This window comes from Pollicipes pollicipes, unplaced genomic scaffold (assembly GCF_011947565.3).
Source record: "Pollicipes pollicipes isolate AB1234 unplaced genomic scaffold, Ppol_2.1 Scaffold_4881;HRSCAF=5763_pilon_pilon_pilon, whole genome shotgun sequence".
Taxonomy (NCBI): domain Eukaryota; kingdom Metazoa; phylum Arthropoda; class Thecostraca; order Pollicipedomorpha; family Pollicipedidae; genus Pollicipes; species Pollicipes pollicipes.
In genome coordinates, this window is record NW_023596576.1 from 50,605,281 (window position 1) to 50,623,056 (window position 17,776).

A 17,776-nucleotide genomic window follows, 5' to 3' on the forward strand; every position below is an offset into this window, starting at 1 on the left:
TGCTGGGACGGTGATGCGCACTCGACGGGGACAGCGGCGCCTTGTTCCTCTCTCGCAACGCGTCAGGGACGGATATGGCGTATGCGTGTACAGGACCCACCTAAGTCGCTGTAATTCGCGCTATCACAAGTGTTTACTTCTGACGTCTGCTAGGCAGCGAAAACACTGCACGGAGGAAGCAGAGAAGAGGTAGCCCAAGTCATCCGCCCCCCTCCCCCCACCCTCGAGACGAGTGGCCTCTGTTGGGAACAGTGGCACCGGACGAGCGCAGAGGGGTTGCTAATGGCTGTCCAGTGGTGCCATCTGGTGGGAACAGTGGTTGCCTATCCGCGGACGAAGACGCCCGCTCTGTCAGAGGCGCTCGAATCGGTCCGGCTCCTACTCCCAGTCCCAGCTTCCGAGTGCACGGCTGTTATGTCCAGAGAGTGTTGCGTGTGCATTAACGCAAATGAGATGGCAAATGACTTTCTGCACGGTCATCACCTGTCGTAACCAGTGCGTTTAAGTGATCTGCATGATTAACAACCATGATTAACTCAATTGAATCGCATGCGCTCCTGGCCCAGACGTCCGGCATTTTAATGCAGTCGGCCGGACTGAGAGCATCGGTGGGAGACAACACGCATCTACGTGGCTTTCCCTGCGCCTGAGGGATGCTCACTTCGGCGAGCGCGGTCTGGTGAGATCGTCACGAGAACGACTCCATCCCAAAAGCAGACACGTGTGACATTAGATTCTCACCCGGTGGGACGCGGTCCTCGGCCCCCTGGCCGGGCTCAGCGGTAAAAACACAAGTTGCAAAGTGAGAAGAAAGCGGCAGGTGCAGTCAATTCATTTCAGAGCAAACGTTCACAAACAGGCTGTCACAGCCTGTTAGCCCGTTTGTCACAGCGACCTTACACACCAAATCTCAGTAGACGGTCGCAACATGGTCATAAAGTGAGTTTTTAGAAGCCACTATATCATGTGTTCCTCGAAAATAGTAAAGCAAATGTTGTATTGTTTGCCCTTGAAATAACTAATTGCTGTCGCGTAACCAAGCTTTTTCAGACAAAATTGTGTTGTACAGCACAGCGATACAAATCGAGCATATTTCGCTCTTTTAAGGGAGTGGTACGAGTACAACGTCTCCAGAGTACAGCCCATCCGTATGCGCCACACCAACAGTTATGAAGCATACGTGCTGTTCTTCGAGCCGGCCAATCCCTGACCTGGTGCTGACCTCAATGTCATAGGTGGAGTGGGCTCGAGAGGGCTGTCCCACCTGAAGTCCCGCAAGCTGGTCCCCTTTGTACTTGATAATTTTAGCAGTGTTTCCGTGACCGAATACAATTGTTATATGCGGTAAAACGAAGTGTTTGTGTTTTAGAATATGTTGCTCCTTTTCAAATTATGCGGAATGTGAGAATTGGCCGCCCCCGGGAGACGCGCACGCACAACCCGAGTGAAATGAAACAAATTATGAGTGTAACAGAGCACAATCCCAAACCAAGCTTGTGATGTGACCCAAACTTGAACTGAAGTAAACGTGTACATGACTGGCAATTGTGCAGCACACCAGCGAGAGAGGCGCTCAGCATCACTGCGTATTTGGCCCCTGCTCGGCAGTATCTCCGTCCCACCGAACCCTTTATCCGAACCCTTCACTCGCACAAAACGATTAGGCTACCGTAACCCCACCACAACATTCGTTTATCCTCATTACCCGGCATTTTCCTCAGCCGACAGTTGTTTATTCAGAAAAACGCAGACATAATTTCGCGCGGGAGGGTGCCGCTTGGGGCGGCGAGGGCAACACAAAGGCGGGCGGCGTGGGGTGTGGGGCATTCGTGACCGGCTGGCGGCCCACTCGCCGCGGCAGGTTTACTCAGGCCGGCTCAGAGCCGTCTGCGCTTTAAAGGCTCGGTGCTGGACCAACGACGCATGGACGTCCACAGTGCTAGGGCGGAATAAACCCCCAGCCCGCTCCATACCATAACTCTTTCCAAACGGGCAGGGCAATCTGCCCCTCCCTTCGCTCTCCGCGCGGTGGTCATATTGTCCAAGTGGTTTCTCGTGAACGCTGAAAGGGAAGCGATCGTCCGTCCACGCGGGTGCTGGACGCTCTTTCTGCCGCGGTGCTTTGGTGCGGCCGGCCGATCGGCCCGGACACGGCTGTCCAATCGCATCAGCCCGGCCACCGTCGCGAGCCACCCGTAAATCACGGCAATGTAAAGCGGGCCGCCGCCGCCGAGCGGCAAACAACGGCAGTGATGGAGCATCGTCCGGCCGGACCGCAGCGGGCCCGCTCAGCGGTTCTGGACCCAGCGGTCCCCAGAGGCGACGGCAGGGGCCCGGCGGTCCTCAGCGGGCCCAGCGGCCCTCAGAGGCGACGGCAGGGGCCCAGCGGCTCCCAGAGGCGACGGCAAGGGCTAAGCGGTCCCCAGCGGACCCAGCGATCCTCAGAAGCGACGGCAGGGGCCCAGCGATCCTCAGAGGTTCAGCGGTCCTCAGCGGGCCCAGCGGTTCTCAGCGACGACGGCTGGGTCCCAGCGGTCCTCAGATAGACGGCAGCGGGCCAACGGTCCTCAGCGGGCCCAACGGCCCTCAGAGACGACGGCAGAGGCCTAGCGGCCCGCAGAGGCGGCAGCAGGGGCCCAGCGGCTCTCAGAGGCGACGGCAGGGTCGCCAGGACAGACGGGAGATCTACGGACACCTGCGGCCGACTGGTGTCGCAATGTTCCGTTCGTCGCAGTCACGGCTGCTGAAAAATAGGCGTCGATTTCGTAATATATGCCGCTGGCAGATAGGCAGCTATTCTATGACCTTCATAATAACCCGCATAGGCAGCCTTTGTTCCATTTTAACAGGATAAAATTCAGGTTTTTCAGCGTAGAGCTATTTATTTAAATTACATTTACATATGATCATATACATATGATTACATATACATATGTGTCCGCCGTCCGATTCCACATTGACTCAACGCAACTTGCATCGATTCTGGAGCCGGGACTTCGACCTACCGGTACTTCAACGCAAGCCTAGTGGCATTTATGATGGAGACTTTCTCATAGCGTAACGACAGGCCATCCATGGGTCGTGGTCAGCCCTGCTGGGTTCACCAGGGGCGGTGCCATTTGCCGGCGATGGAGCGCGAGGGGATGACTGATGGAGACACAGAGTATTTCAGGTCCATTCTTTCCATACGGCAGGCCTAAGGTCAGATTCCACGGCTATTGGAAGGCTGTGTCCCCACCCTGCCCGCGGCGCTGCCTGCGAAGCTCGATGCACGCCCTGGTGACATGGGCTGATGTCATGGTGGACATTTCCTCACATGTGAGTGGCCCTATCCCGGAGATTGGGTGGACAAAGCGGGATCTCAGAGCAGGCCTTCCCAGCCATCACGCTTTTTACAGGCGATACGCGAAGAGCGCTCATCTTACAGCGGAAATTGGGAGACAAAAGACCATTTTATTGAAATTGAAGGTCCGTGTACCTCGGACCCGTGGTGTTTACTATCATGCTGTCCGAATCACTGCCGGATACGATGGGTCGTACACGCTGCGTCGGTGCCGAAGAGCGCATGATTATTTCGATGGCATACCGCGCTCTCATCCTCCACCTAAAAAATCACGCACCTGAGTTCCGCAAAGAGCGTTTAAAAAGTAAAGAATGCAAGTTCGAGCCCCTGACATGTTCAAAAAGGCATGCAAGTGACCGATTAGATGAACGACAAGGGTTCATGACGTGCAGTCATTCGAGGTCATCTTGCGTCGTCCTGTCCTCAACGCAGGTGCCGCTTGCACGCCGGCTGGAGGTGGCGGTGATAACTGGGTGGAAACGGGGCCGGCGGGTGCCGCGGGCCGTGAAATAGGCCGGACGGTGGCCGGCGCCGCCAGCTGCGGTCGGCCGGCCAGCGATCACGGCGGCGCGGAGCGGCGATCCGCCGCCCCGGCCGGCCGGTAAACGGTCCAGGGAGCGGCCTGACCCGGTCAGCGATCACGACGGCGGGGAGCGACGATCCGCCGCGCCGAGACGAGACGAGTCGGCCGGCCGGTAAACGGTCCGGTAAGCGGCATGGTCAGCCCAGCTGCCCTCGACGCGTGTTGGGACAGGCCGTCGCGGCGAGGGGGACGGGCCGGCCACGTCTGTGGTGGGACGAGCCTGGGAGCCGCGGCTACCGTGGGGAGTGGGTCGGGACAGACCGCCGCGGTGAGGGAAACGAGCCGGACAGCCACGGCTGCGGGTGGGTAGTGTGCCACGACAAGCCGCCGCGGTGAGGGGAAGAGCAGGCCACGTGTAAGGTAGAGGGGGGATGCAGTGGGTGGGGAGCAGTGGAATCATCTGTCGACTGGCCGTCGTGCGTGGCGGCGATGCGGCGACGGCAAGGGTGGATGAGAGCGGTGGTGGTAAAAAAACAGCGACAGCGATTGTGATTGAATGGCAAATTCTACACAAAAGAGACGCAAAGTGACGCATATGCAGGAAATAGAAAGAGTGAAAGCCTGTGTTGTGTCTTGATCACACTCAAATCACAACCGGATGGCAGAGATTGCTGTCACGTTGACGGTCTGATCCAGCTTGGCTAAGCAATGCGTTACATTAGCGGCCGCACAACAAACCGATGAGCACACGCCGACGCAACGCACAGCGGCGTGTTGCTCCCGCCGCATTCACTGAGGGCCACCCGTGATGTGTTCCGGAACTCGATCAGTCAGGCACGCTCAAGCGGCCCGGGACACTCCTCCCACCAGCCGCCAACTGTGGGCCACGCCCAGGGACCAACGCGGCCAGCGCTGCAGCAACAGCCTGCCCCGAACGCTGCCAGAAGCCGCCGCAGCTGGGCTCTCCAGTGGTCAGCGAAAGGGAAGACCCTTCCTGTGGGAAGCTAGCGGAGCTGGCCTGTCACGGGCCGATGTGGGCGGGGAGAGGGGGAGGTGCGTCCCGCCGCTCCCCGTGTACAGGCACGGGTCAGGTAACCATTGCCAGCGGTGCTGACCGACACTGATGGGCGGAGGTCGATGGCGCTCGATGGCGATGACGATGGCGGCGGCCGTTGTCGTTAGTGGCGGCCCGGCCCGGCCGCACCACCCCTGCGTCCCCGACGCGCCGGACCGGCCCCAGTGGGCGGTGGCGGCGGACCCCATGGGGGGTGGCGGCGAGCTCGCGGAGACAGGATCGGCGCCAGGCCTGACCCAAATAAATAACGAGTCAGATGTGCATGATAACTATCTGGACTGGCGGGCTCCTCAGCTGCTCGGCTAGCATGGGTCCCTAACAAGTGCGTCACGCAGCGAAGGAAATCAGATACGCGGTAAGACGGACCACCGGTACGCTTCTTTCCGAAAATTCACAAAACGTTGGTAAAATGAAAACAATACAGAGCAAAAGTTTTGAAATGTTCTCTCACGGGGCAAATGACTTTGCTGGTGGCTCATGCTGTGCAACAATGGGCTTTATGACAATGGGGAAGCTCGGAAGGAGTACGTGGCGCGAATCATATTTCCGTTAGTCGTCGTCACCGATATTAGTAGACTTGCTTGTCTTGTGCATGCGATTCGTTCCTCTCAGGATTGCACCACCGTCTTTTTACGGCGAGGATGTATTTGTCTCTCCAGCGCAGAAAAGTATTAGAGGTTTCCTTGCAGTGCAGTTTCCCCAGTCATGAAAAAATTGGTGGGACTCTGAACACGGTACCTGCACCAACCGTGCACACTGCCACAGAGAGAGCAAAGGCGAGGAAAGAGCAAGGATGCGAGAGAGCGAGAGAGCGAGATGGAGAGAGAGAGAGAGAGAGAGAGAGAGAGAGAGAGAGAGAGAGAGAGAGAGAGAGAGAGAGAGAGAGAGAGAGAGAGAGAGAGAGAGAGGAGAGAGAGAGAGAGGAGAGAGAGAGAGAGAAGAGAGAGAGAGAGAGAGAGAGAGAGAGAGAGAGAGAAGAGGAGATAGGAGGAGAGAGAGAGAGAGATAGAGAGAGAGAGAGAGAGAGAGAAGAGAGAGAGAGGAGAGAGAGAGAGAGAGAGAGAGAGAGAGAGAGATAGAGATAGAGGAGAGATAAGAGAGAGATAGAGAGAGAGAGAGAGACAGATAGAGAGAGAATAGAAGAGAGAGAGAGAGAGAGAGAGAGAGAGAGAGAGAGAGAGAGAGAGAGAGATAGAGAGAGGAGAGAGAGAGAGAAGAGAGAGAGAGAGAGAGAGAGAGAGAGGAGAGAGAGAGAGAGAGGAGAGAGAGAGAGAGAGAGAGAGAGAGAGAGAGAGAGAAGAGAGAGAGAGAGAAGAGAGAGAGAAGATGAGAGAGGAGGAGAGAGAGAGCTCTCCTCTCCTCCCTCTCTCTCTCTCTCTCTCGCTCTCTCTCGCGCTCCTCTCGCTCTCTCTCTCGCGCTCCCCTCTGAGAGGAGAGATGAGGGGAGAGAGAGAGAGATTTTAAAATTTCAAATGCTTCCGTCATGCTCAGGCGGTCGAAAACGCCCGTCGGGCCCGCAATGTCACGCACCGCTGTCAACGCCCATTGGACTCGACCACGTCAGAAGACCTCCACACTACCGAAGGCGAAAACGTCCTCCTCTAAGCGCGCGAACTTTCTCAGGCCTTGCTTCACAGGTTGCGAGCGGAGCGACCGGTGGAAGTGAGCAGTCTGCAGATGTCCTCATTGTCTGCTGTTGTCTGGTGGTTATACATGCATGCGTGTCTGCTTGACAGGACACAGCTTCTGAGAGGGGTTTTTGGTCGGCCTTGTGTTTGACGAGCGGGCCGCCGCAGTGCCTCATCAATTGCTGAGTCGGTAATTGCACATTTACCGAGGAGAGAAAAGTAAATCACACTTGCGAAAAAATTACACGAATGCCATCCAATATTTACATCAGCTTTGTAAAATGCCGTATCTGAGATCCAGGTATTTGTAAGACAAACTCTACCATTGTGAAAATGTAAAAACTAAAGTAAGTCTAAGCGAATGTGAGAATACGCAACGAGCAAGTCGGTGATCGTGAGAACATACATTTCGGAAGGGAAGTCTGTTGCAACACCACCGGCCGCAGTAAAGCACTTTCTGATCGTTCGTGGTTGATTCACGTTGCTGGAAAATTTCGTTCCGTTGCATCGTCACATGCTGAATGTCATTCTACGGCTGTTTCTCGGACACAAAAAGTCCCTGACGTCCATCATCACTTTGCGGTGTAAGATGAGACATGGTCTGCTCTCCGAGGGCGTCACAGAGCGCCATGCACGCACAATATACTGCATTACAATTTTTTATTTCATTTTACTTCTCATGGCTTTTCATATGGGCAGGGTTTTGCCTAGCCCCAGTGGCACAACACAAAACCGCAGGTTACATAACAGGGCAAACACGATAAGCATTCAACATGTAGCATCACAGACAAAGTATCACACCTTTTCGCATGGCCGTTGATCAGTGAGATGAGTCAGATGACCTGTCCGAAGATCAAAGCAGCCGTGTAGATGCGGCCGCCTGCGGAGTGGATGCTGCGAGCAACAACAGCCAACTCCCGACGATTTACACTCATGGCGATCCTGCGTCCGCCTCTCGTGCTGACCGCCCGGCCAACAATAAAACAGCGTGAGAATAAGCAGGGAGATGATGCGCGGCACGAAACGTAATCGAGGTGGCCATCCCTAACGACGCGAATGCTTGTTCCGTCGTGAGATCGTGAGCTGGCCAACACGAACTCTTTAATCGACTGCAGTCTGTTGAGCGTTCCCACTATCAATCATGAACGGTGACATGATGGCGATGTACATGCTCAGATCCGGTTATGGCGCGGCAGGTTTGTGCAGACCGCGCCAAACCCGCCATAGGCATACTCCGCCAACTAATCAAGGAGGAACGCTCTGTTATCAGCGTGTCGATCTGCCTGAATAACCTAACTCTGGCCCGCATGTTTCCGTTTTCAAAGAACACAATCGATCCACATCAAAAACAAAACAAGAAAAAGGTCCCATCGGCATTCCTTACGAGTCGGTACGAATGGCCCACCCATAGCTTAGATCCGCTGAGACGACCGGCGCCTCAGTATACGGTGAAGTTTTCGATGCAGCAGTTCTGCCTTCGTGGAACTCGTGCCTCCCAGTCCTGAATACTAGCAATAGTTTTGTAGACAAGGAGTGATGTGACATTCGAACGATCTGCATTACTTCGGAACGAGTTTCGTTGTTTCACCGCTGTAGCGAGCAGGCTCGGACTGAGGTTTGCTCTTCCTCCAAGCGGATCCTACAGCTGCGAAGTATGTAGCTACCACGTAGGAGGTGGTAAAGCAATGTCTTTTGATTACAGAACTAGTTACACACTTTGAGTATCTCACGTAGCGACTTTTCTTTGAGGCATCATCACCGACATTTCAAAGTACATCATATGCACAAAAATGATACAACAGCACTGCGACACGCATGTTCCCGGGCCAAATACAGGTCACGTTTATAGTTCTGAGACCACTGCTTCGGCGCCCTCTGTTTTCATGTTTCCAGCCAACTGGACGATAGCACATCGTAAACACCGATATTCTGATTGCATCTCACCTGTCTCCAGCATCGGCCGGTGTCCACCACAGGCCGATCCGACGCCGTCTGCCTCAGGACGCGGCCGTGGTGGGTGCAGCACTCCGTCCCTCCGCGGACTGCCGCGGCTCTCCTGCGCCGCGACCTGACCTCCGCTGGCCCTCGTCAGGCGCCCGCCAACTCGCCACAACAGCGCTGGCACCTGAGCACAGCCTACACTGCACCACCGGAGCTGCTCTCACCACACCCGGAGTGAGGGCGACCTCCGACATCGGGTGGTGGTGGTGGTCCGGGTCGTCTAGGCCAGACACGAACCTCCTGGTGGTGGTGGCCCGGGTCATCCAGGCCGGACCCGAACCTCTGGTGGTGATGATCCAGGTCGTCCAGGCCGGACCCTGACCTCTGGGAGTGATGCCGGCTCCTCCGACCCAGGTGATCAGGTGACAGCTGGCGACAGCCGGCCGGCTGACCCTCCCCTGACTCCGACCACTGGCGGGCGTGAGCGGCGAGGTTTGGGTCGGACGGCCCGCTCAGCATCACCGCCGGCTCCAGCGTGGCGTACATCTCCGACTCGGCCGGCGTCCGGTCCACAGTCCCGTACTGCTCGAGCGACACGTACGTGTGCTCGCTGGGCTGGAGGCTGCTGCAGCTGCCGCCGTGCGGCGGCCGTCCCCCCGACGTGGAGCCCGGGGCTCTGATCGAGCCGGAGCACGAGGAAGACGGCTCGCCGTGCCGACGCTGCGACCCCAGCGCGGAGCAGGCCAGCATCGGCGAGTCCCGCCGCACCATCGTGTTCCGCGGGTTCTTGCTGTAGCGGTCGCACGTGATGCAGGCGTGGTCACTGACGCTGCGAGGCAGCGAGTTCTTGCAGCGACGGCCGGGCGACAGCAGCCGGTGTAGGCGACGCCAACAGTCAAGGCCGCCGTACCGCACACACGAGGCGCTCTTCAGGAGCGTCTTTAGTTCGCCCTCCACCGCACTGCGCTCCACACCGTACAGCAGGACCACCACGCCGCGCGACGTCTCCAGCGCGTCCAGGTGCGACGCCTTGAAGTCGAAGCGGCACCACTCGTTGTCGAGGAAGTTCCTGGAGAGCACGAGCAGCGTTCGCCGCGACGCCTGCACGCAGTGGTGCACGGCGTCGCCCAGGTAGCTGGTGCTGGGCGCGTCGCGCCGCAGCAGGCAAAGCCGGTACGCCGGCGTCGCGTGCTCCAGCTCCGGCGCCAGCACCTCGTTCACGAATCGCGTGTCCTGCGCGCTGTACGTGACGAACACGTCGAACTGCTTCTCGGCGTCGGGCGTGACGACTGAAACGCCCGTTGTTACCGTGTAGGAGGAGCCGGTGGTCACCGACTCAGTCGCACTGCGCTTGCGGCATGCGCAGGCGACCGCCCGGTGGCGCAGCAGCAGACAGGCCGCCACGGCAGACACGGCCAGGACGAGCGCGGCGGTCAGCGCCAGCGCCAGAGCTGCGGCCGCGGCGCTCGGTCGAGGCGCCACCGACTGCGCCTCGTCCGGGGCGCACGTGGACGCGACGCCCAGCGCCGTCTTCGAGCAGCGCACATCACCGCCGTCCTCTACCTTGGCGGCGTTGTCGGCGACGAAAGCGGTTAACTTGGCCATGTAAGCGCATTCGCACGACCATGGGTTGGCGGAGAGCGTTAGCGCCGCGAGGTAGCGATTGGACGTCAGCCGCCAGACGGGGAAGCTGAAGAGCCGGTTGTCGCTCAGTGTCAGTACCTCCAGAGAGCCTAGCTTGGTGAAGGCAGACGGATGAATCGTCCTCAGACGGTTGTTGTGCAGGTAGAGCTCGCGGAGAGACTGCAGGCTGTCAAACTCGTGTCCGTACAGCTCCGGGAGGACGTTGTTCTCGAGCCGGAGCACCTGGAGCGCCGAGAGGCCGTTGAGGCTGCGGTTCTGGATCTCCTCCACGTTGGAGTTGTTGACGTACAACAGGCGGATCCGCTTGCGCCCGATGAAAGTGTGGCTCTCCAGGCTTCGGATGTTGTTGCCGGCGGCCAACAAGGCCGTCGCGTCCATCGGGATCTCCCGCGAGATGGCTATCTGCTCTCGGCTGTTGCAATCGACGATGTTGGTGTTCCATGTGTGGTCATGGTAGCAGGAGCAGCCGTCGGGGCACTTCATCTCGCAGTCGCAGGCCACGTAGTTGCAGCAGTGGCAGAGGGCGAAGCAGTGCCGCTCGTAGTTGCAGAGGAAGTCGGCCGGCTCGGTGAGCGGCAGCGGGATCGGGTGGTCCGGTGACCGTAGCAGACGGCACATCACCCGCTCCGCGTCCAGCACCTGTCGCCAGGGACCAGCGCGTCAGTCGTGAACGGCCTTGAGACAACACGGAATCTCAAGCTGTCTTCATGGCGTGAGGACAAAGCTGTATATGTCTCGCTGATCGTAAAAAAGCTGCACGCTGATATGTTACGGCGATGTGCATTTACCACTCGAAATATATTTTTTGCGTTGTAGTGACGTGGGATCTTGGAAATAAAAGTACCGATGGTTTGATAAAATCACGCCCACAAAAAAGTTGGTGAAATCACATACAGAAACAACAAATCCTTGACGCACTCCGACCATTTTCACAACCTGTTTCCTACAGCTCGACAAGCATACACGTCAGGATGTGCTCAACGCGGGGGTGCATTTAATATCTAGTGTAGCTATAAGCTGTATCCGTAATTTATTCCCCGCCAAGTGCGGTCCTGGCAGGATGATACATTCGAAGTGACTGTGCTAGTTGGTGATTACACGTCGGACAGGGCATTCGTGTCCAGCGTCCGTGCCTGAAAGTTCCGCATGAAAAATGACTTTGTCGCAAAGTTTGTTTAACACGTTTAACAGACGAAATTTCACGGTCGAGTAAAGTGGACATTCGTGAGAACGAAAGCTCGCCCGACAGTGACGTCACAAGGACCAGTCGAGATAGGTCTCATTGGAACGTCCGCTTTGTTGCAGAATGGCGTGCTAACTCTGCAAGACGAGTGCCGTGTGGCTCCACATCGCGTGTTGACGGAGCTTTACACAACGGGTTCTGGCTCTTATCGGCGGCTTGTTTTCAAATAACGCACGGAGATTATTTGTATGTTACGGTTCATATCGGTATCAAAGAATGCCTCAAAAGGCCGCGTTAGTACGCAGACACCCGCACGATGCCGTGCCTGGTGTGTCGGCGTCGTGGTGCCCTCGCTGGCTCCCGCCACAATGGCTTCAAAGAGAGTTGCTCCACAAATCCTTCCTCAGCCGACTGCTTATTAAAGTACCGCTGCACAAACCGCCCTCTAATCGCACAAACCGTCTGCTACGTCCAGCAATTCCGGGCTAATTACAGTAGAGTAGGAGAGGAAATAGATACTGAAGGACGAGCCGGCGCTTTTCACCTGGTCCTATGGCATACTTAAACATTCCTGAGGTATCACGCCAGCCCAAACGTGCACTGGTCTTTGAACCTCACACAGCTGCAAGTAGGAAAGGACCCGCATTAGCTCATCTTTTCCACCAGTGTGGGATGTTCGCAAAGGCCTGGAGCAGCGGCCTATCGGGACGCTTTTGCTCCAGGATATCGGCCATTAAATCGAAGAGTCAGCTTTTACACGATCCCATCTAAAAAGCGTTGATTCGAAGACCAAAATCGATCTCAAAGAGTTATGAAGAGTAAAAGCTGCCTGTAAGCTAACTGGTCGTTGCCTCATAAGTCAAATGGTTTTCTTTCTTGGGCAATAAGCTAGAAACTCGCTGACAAAAGTTATCCAGAATATCATTACCATTGGATCGAGCCTGCCATGACTCTGAGAGCCACATTGCCAGTCGCAATGAGCTTAACTGAAAGCAGCAACCGTCATAATTGCCTATGACACCCAACTCCTTGGGATATCTTTCAACCTATATAGCCAGTGGCAGGAGGCAGTTAGCACAAATGGCTCACCATCGACAGAAGTGCGTTGGTGGGCTACACATCCCTAGATTGGGAACGTGACTACGACTTGAGACTGGCAGCAAGGCCCTCCAGGCGTCGGAACAATTTTAACGTCTGCTCTCAACGTGGCATACCAACAAATCAAATTTCTGACATCATGTCAAATGAGACTGGTTAATGAACCATCGGCTTCTTACCCTAGGGTACTTGCGCCTCGAGAGTATCGAGTTGATAGTATGCAGCCAGTCCATCCGACAGTTGCAGAAGAAAGGATTGCCCGCTAGCAGCACCTCCGCCGCCTCTTTGTCCTTGGTTTCGTCTGCACTCGGCAGCGTGATTGCTTTGAGTTCTAGCTGGCTCAGCTGGTTGGAGGACAAGTCGGCTCGGATCAGCCGGGACTTGGCCTCGAACGTCCCCAGCTCCACCGTCGTCAGCTGGTTGCTGGTTAATATAAGGTACTTGATGCTGTCGGGCACGGAGGCTCTGTTGATGCTCGAGATCTGATTGTGGCTCAGGTCCAACGTCTCCAGCTTGATCTTCGACTCTATGTTGTAGAAGTTTCCAATCACCTTCAGCTGGTTCTTCCGGAGGTCCAGCCAACGCAGCTCCGCCGGGATCAGCGCGTAGTCGAAGAACTCGATCCGATTATCGCTGACATTGAGCCAGAGCAGCGCCGGCAGCTTCGCGAAAAGGCCGTTGACGTTGCTGAGCCGGTTGGCGTCGAGTCGGACCGCCTGCAGGCCGGTCGCTCCGTCAAAGGCGCCGCTCTCGACGCTGCTGATCTCGTTGCGGGAGAGGTCGAGCAGTGTGAGCTCGCGCTGCCCGGCCAGCAGCGCCGCCGACACGTTCGCCAGTCGGTTGCCTGCCAGGCGAAGAAAGCCGAGGTGCGAGAGCGGCTGCAGCGCGCCGGCCGGCAGGCTCACGACGCCGTTGTCACCCAGGTCCAAACGCTGAAGCCGCGGCAGCCGGCCGAGCGCGGGCGGCAGGCCACGCAGCCTGTTTCCCTGCAGCTGCAGCTCGGTGAGGCCACGCGCGTGGCCGAACGCCTCGTCATCGATGTGTGCCAGCCGGTTGCGGTCGAGGCTGAGGCGGCTGAGCACGCGCAGGCCGGCCAGCGAGCGCCGCTCCAGCCGGCTCACCAGATTGTCCGACAACGTCAGTGTGTGCAGGTTGCTGAGCGCCGCGAACACGCCGCCGGGCAGCGACTGTAGTCGGTTGACAGACAGGTCAAGCACCTGCAGGCTCGAGAGGTCGCCGAACACCTCCGGGCTCAGCGTCTCCAGCCGGTTGCCGGCGAGGTCCAGCACGACCAGCCGGAGCAGGCCGCTGAACGCGTCGCCGCGCACCCAGAGCGAGCTGAGTTCGTTGAACGATATGTTGACGGCCAGGAGGTGCGGCAGGTCCGCCAGCAAGCCCGGCGGCAGGACGCGAATGCTGTTGTTCTGCATCCGCAGGTCACGTAGACGTCGCGTCTCGTTCAGCATCAGGGCCGGTAACGCAGCCAGTTGGTTGTCGGAGACGTCCAGCACCTCCAGCCTCGGCAGGCCCCAGAGCGCGCCGTCCTGGATCGCCGACAGCTCGTTGGCGTTGATGTACAGCTCGCGGAGGCTGGGCAGGAAGCTGGCTGCGGAGACCGGCAACTCAGAAATCCGGTTGTGGGAGACGTCCAGTATTTGCAGGTTTTCACTGATGCCCGCACCAAGCAGCTCGGAGAAATCCTGAAGATCGTTTCCGGTCAGGTTCAGTTTCTTCAGTGTGGTGAGGCTGGCGAAGACACCTCGTTGCAGAAGGCGCAGGCCGCTGACGCTCAAGTCCAGCGACTCCAGACGCTCCACGCCTGCGAACGCGCCCGGCTGGAGCTCCAGCTCGACTCCGGGCCACTCCGCGCCGTACGTCCTCAGGCTGAGCGCACTCAGGCTCCGAAGGTGCCGGAACGCGCCGCGACCGACGCCGACAACGACACAACCGTGGATCGCCAGCGAACGGAGTCCGCCGAACCCACGCAGGAACGACACGTCCAGCTGCTCGTGTCGGTGCGACCGGTCACTGCACGTCAGCTCCAGCCGCTGGAGCCGCTCGGGCCGCGTGATGTTCACACGGGCCTCGTCCAGCGTGGTCACGGAGCAGCGCAGTGCGTCGGCGTCGAGCTCCACGCAGGCGTCGGCCGTCCAGCGCGCGCCCGCCAGGAGCGTCAGCAGCACAGCTGACACCCGCATGGTCCTCCCCCGACCGCAGCCCGGTCATAGCCCACACCTCCCCCGCATCCCGCAGCACGCGCCGGAACGGACGGCAGACTGATCGGTGACCGCGCCGGCGGTCAGCGTCCCGCCGGTGCTGCCCTCTGTGCCGGCCCTCAACGCAGACTCGGCTCCCGCCGGAGGCCGCTGCCGCCCCAGGTAGCTGGACCGTTCGGAACCGGTTCAGTTTACGAGAACGCGGGCGAATGGCAAGGCTGTCCCAATGTTGTGTATGCGGTAGTGTGCATACAGACGCCAGGACGAGCTGCTTGGTGCTGTGCACGACTGTTATCACGGTTCTGCAAAGCGTGCCAACGTAATTTGAAGAACGTAGAAGGCAAAGTACTCGGGTTTAACGTACTGAAAACTAGTTTTTTTTTAACCGAAAGGTACAGAAAGCTGGAAATTACTCTCTTGCATCAGGTATTCTTCTTTCAATCAATAACTCTTTCCACGCTGCTACCATTCTGGTGTCTGGCCTTCACACATCATTGATAAGCATTATTGTATAAAAAGCATTAGTTTGTATAGGTATCATATGCCTGCTGTACGGCAACATAATAATAATAGCTTTTGATAGTCTCAGCATGTAAGTACACGTGGTTCACTGCGCGGAATATATTTTCAGCTATCAGAATAGCCTCGTTCCTGACTTTCGGGACGTCAAGGTTATGAAGAGACTCTGCACAATGAAATCATTTTAACTGCCTCGCCATGCACGAACATGGCGGGCGCGTGGGAGTAGAAGCATGAGGTCACGAGGCCTCGCATTAACATGAGAGCAGGAAGGCACCCATCCCCGGAGGGGTGACTGATACCACCCGCCGCCGCCACTGCTCAGCGCCCGTTCATTTACAAGGCTGACCGAGCGGAAGGCGGCAAAGGAGCATACGCGCCCAAGATGCCCTCCTTTCCGCTTTAGGCACACGCCGGCTCTGCGAAGCGCCTCATGCGTCACCCTGCGACACATGTCACATTGATCTCGCGAACAGCTTTCTTGATCTTGTCCTTGAGGCCCCCAAAAATCTTCGGTCATGATCTGAAGATGTGTGTTCGGAAATACCCCTTTCCGCAAAACAACTACAGGGGTTGGGTCTGGCGAGTGTTGCGTGTTATTGAGTGTTGATGTTGCCCAGCTAATGGTGAACCTTTTGGAGATAAAGCGGCCGTCCAGGTGGTCTCTAAGCCACTGCAGTGACTTGCGAGCCATGTGAAGGGTAGCCTTGACTCGTTGCACCCAGTGCTGGTGCACGGTGCGTCATCAGTAGGTGCGCTGTGCACCACTTCATCAGCTCCAGGGACACCCAAAATCAGTTCAGCTCGGAGATGCAGCGCTCCGTATTGGCAGGTGTAGTCTTGCTGTTCCGATCCCGGAAAAAGAATGGGCCGACGGTGACCTGGCCGATTGGTGCATGCTGAGTCGTGACCTTAGGCGAATGAAATGGAGTCTCAAGAACCTCGTTGGATGGAGCTTGACCCCAAATCCGACAGCCCTGACCGCTGTGTCGGTGGAAATGAGCCTCGTTCTCGAACAAAACTTTGCGCTAAGATTTTGGGGCGTCCATCAGCTGTTCACGCGGCATAAATGTTGCAGGGAGTTAGACCCAGAGTATCTTAAACATTCAGTGAACTACGCAAAATAACTTGCATTCACGACACGCGACGCCTCGTGCCGCTCAAGTACGTCTCTTGAGCAAGACACCGCACCGAATTTTGGGCGTGTGGAGGACCACAGCTTCCACGTTTTCAACAGTTTGAAGAGTAAAATTGTGCTTTTGGGCCATAAGCCCCTCGGGCTAATTTTTGACTCTTCTATGAACACACAACTTCTGGGAAGTCCTGAAAATTGTTTTTGCTTCTGAGCAGTCCGGGCAAAAACAATTTTGTTTTGGCTGCGTTGCTTCAAATTCATTGACTTGATTTCCAAGTAAAACCGAGCGACGTCAGCTTTTCACCCGTACTCAACCGAGTGGCCGCGTGAAGTCAGAGTGACACCTTACACGTGGAATGAAATAGCAAGAAATAATATATCAACTGATGTCAGGGGTCCAGTGCCCTATTCAGTTTAAGGCTTGAAACACTTTCCCTTAACTTGGCTCCAGGTCCCCCAACTTTGAGAAAGTGGGCCAAATCCGGGCAGAAGCCCGTTTTGTTGCCATATTTTGGGAGTAGGCTGCGTCATTTTTCATTGCTCAGCCCCTTCCCAATACTTATTCCAACTCATTTTGTGAAACTGCGCCCATAAGCGCAGCAAGGAAATCTGATTGATGGAGTTCTGGTAGATTCTGATTGATGGAATGCTGCCTCTTTAATTCAAGACCTAAGTATGATACCTAGTTGTGCGACAGCCTGTATCTGAACACCACGAAATCGTCTTTCGTTCTCAGTGCCCCCAAAACGCTTGCTCATCAACATCAAGCCTCTGCAGTGAGACCGGCTGTGAGTCGAAACAGCAGAGGGAGGGGCGGTCGGCGGTGTTTTCACCCCCCCCCCCCCTCCCTTCCTCCTCCTTCGCGGCTGAGCCGGTTCCGCTCATTAGCCCCAGCTGCGGCCGGCCGACGGCGCTCCCCGTCCGTCGTTTATCATGCCAGCTCCCGGCGCCGACACTAGGCCGGGCCCCGGGTCAGCTAATGAAACCAAACACCTCCGGAAAAACAGCCTGCGCCGGCCGGCAACTGGCGGTGGTGGCCGACCAAAACAAATTTCTGACAGATGTGCCGAATACAAAAAGATCTGTTTGTTTTCAACGTCGAAATCTCTCCAGATATATCAGAGCTGTCTTGAATGTGGGAAAAGGCTTAGGCAAGTCTATGCATACATATAACTGCATACATATAACGTGTGTGAACTCACGAGTAGAAATTTGAGGCTCCTAGGTCACAAGATCTCCGTAAAATAATGTCAAGCAAGGTCAAACAACAGTTCATGTCCAAAGTGCTCCCAGACTTTCTCGCGCGGCCGCCTTGAAACTAGACACCTGTTTTAAGCAAAAGTACACTAGTGTTCGTTAAGTTTAGTGGCCTTGTTTGACCTTTAGAAAGTCATGGTTGCCAAATAGCAACGAAATCGTTTTAATCTGTTAAACTGATTAAGCGTCAAGGACCAAGCTGGCCTATCTGTTC

At 56.5% G+C, this 17,776-nt stretch overlaps 1 protein-coding gene across 1 annotated transcript; it reads right to left on the minus strand.

The window, feature by feature from the left end:
- Positions 1-5,971: 5,971 nt before the first annotated feature.
- LOC119100563 (toll-like receptor Tollo) lies at positions 5,972-14,637 on the minus strand (the record flags this gene model as incomplete). Its single annotated transcript, XM_037223644.1, has 4 exons — positions 12,615-14,637; positions 9,997-10,793; positions 8,808-9,855; positions 5,972-6,004 (listed from the first exon to the last, which is right to left on the minus strand). Coding segments are annotated over exons 1-4 (3,897 nt in total), but the record flags the coding sequence as incomplete, so codon positions are not given.
- Positions 14,638-17,776: the final 3,139 nt, after the last annotated feature.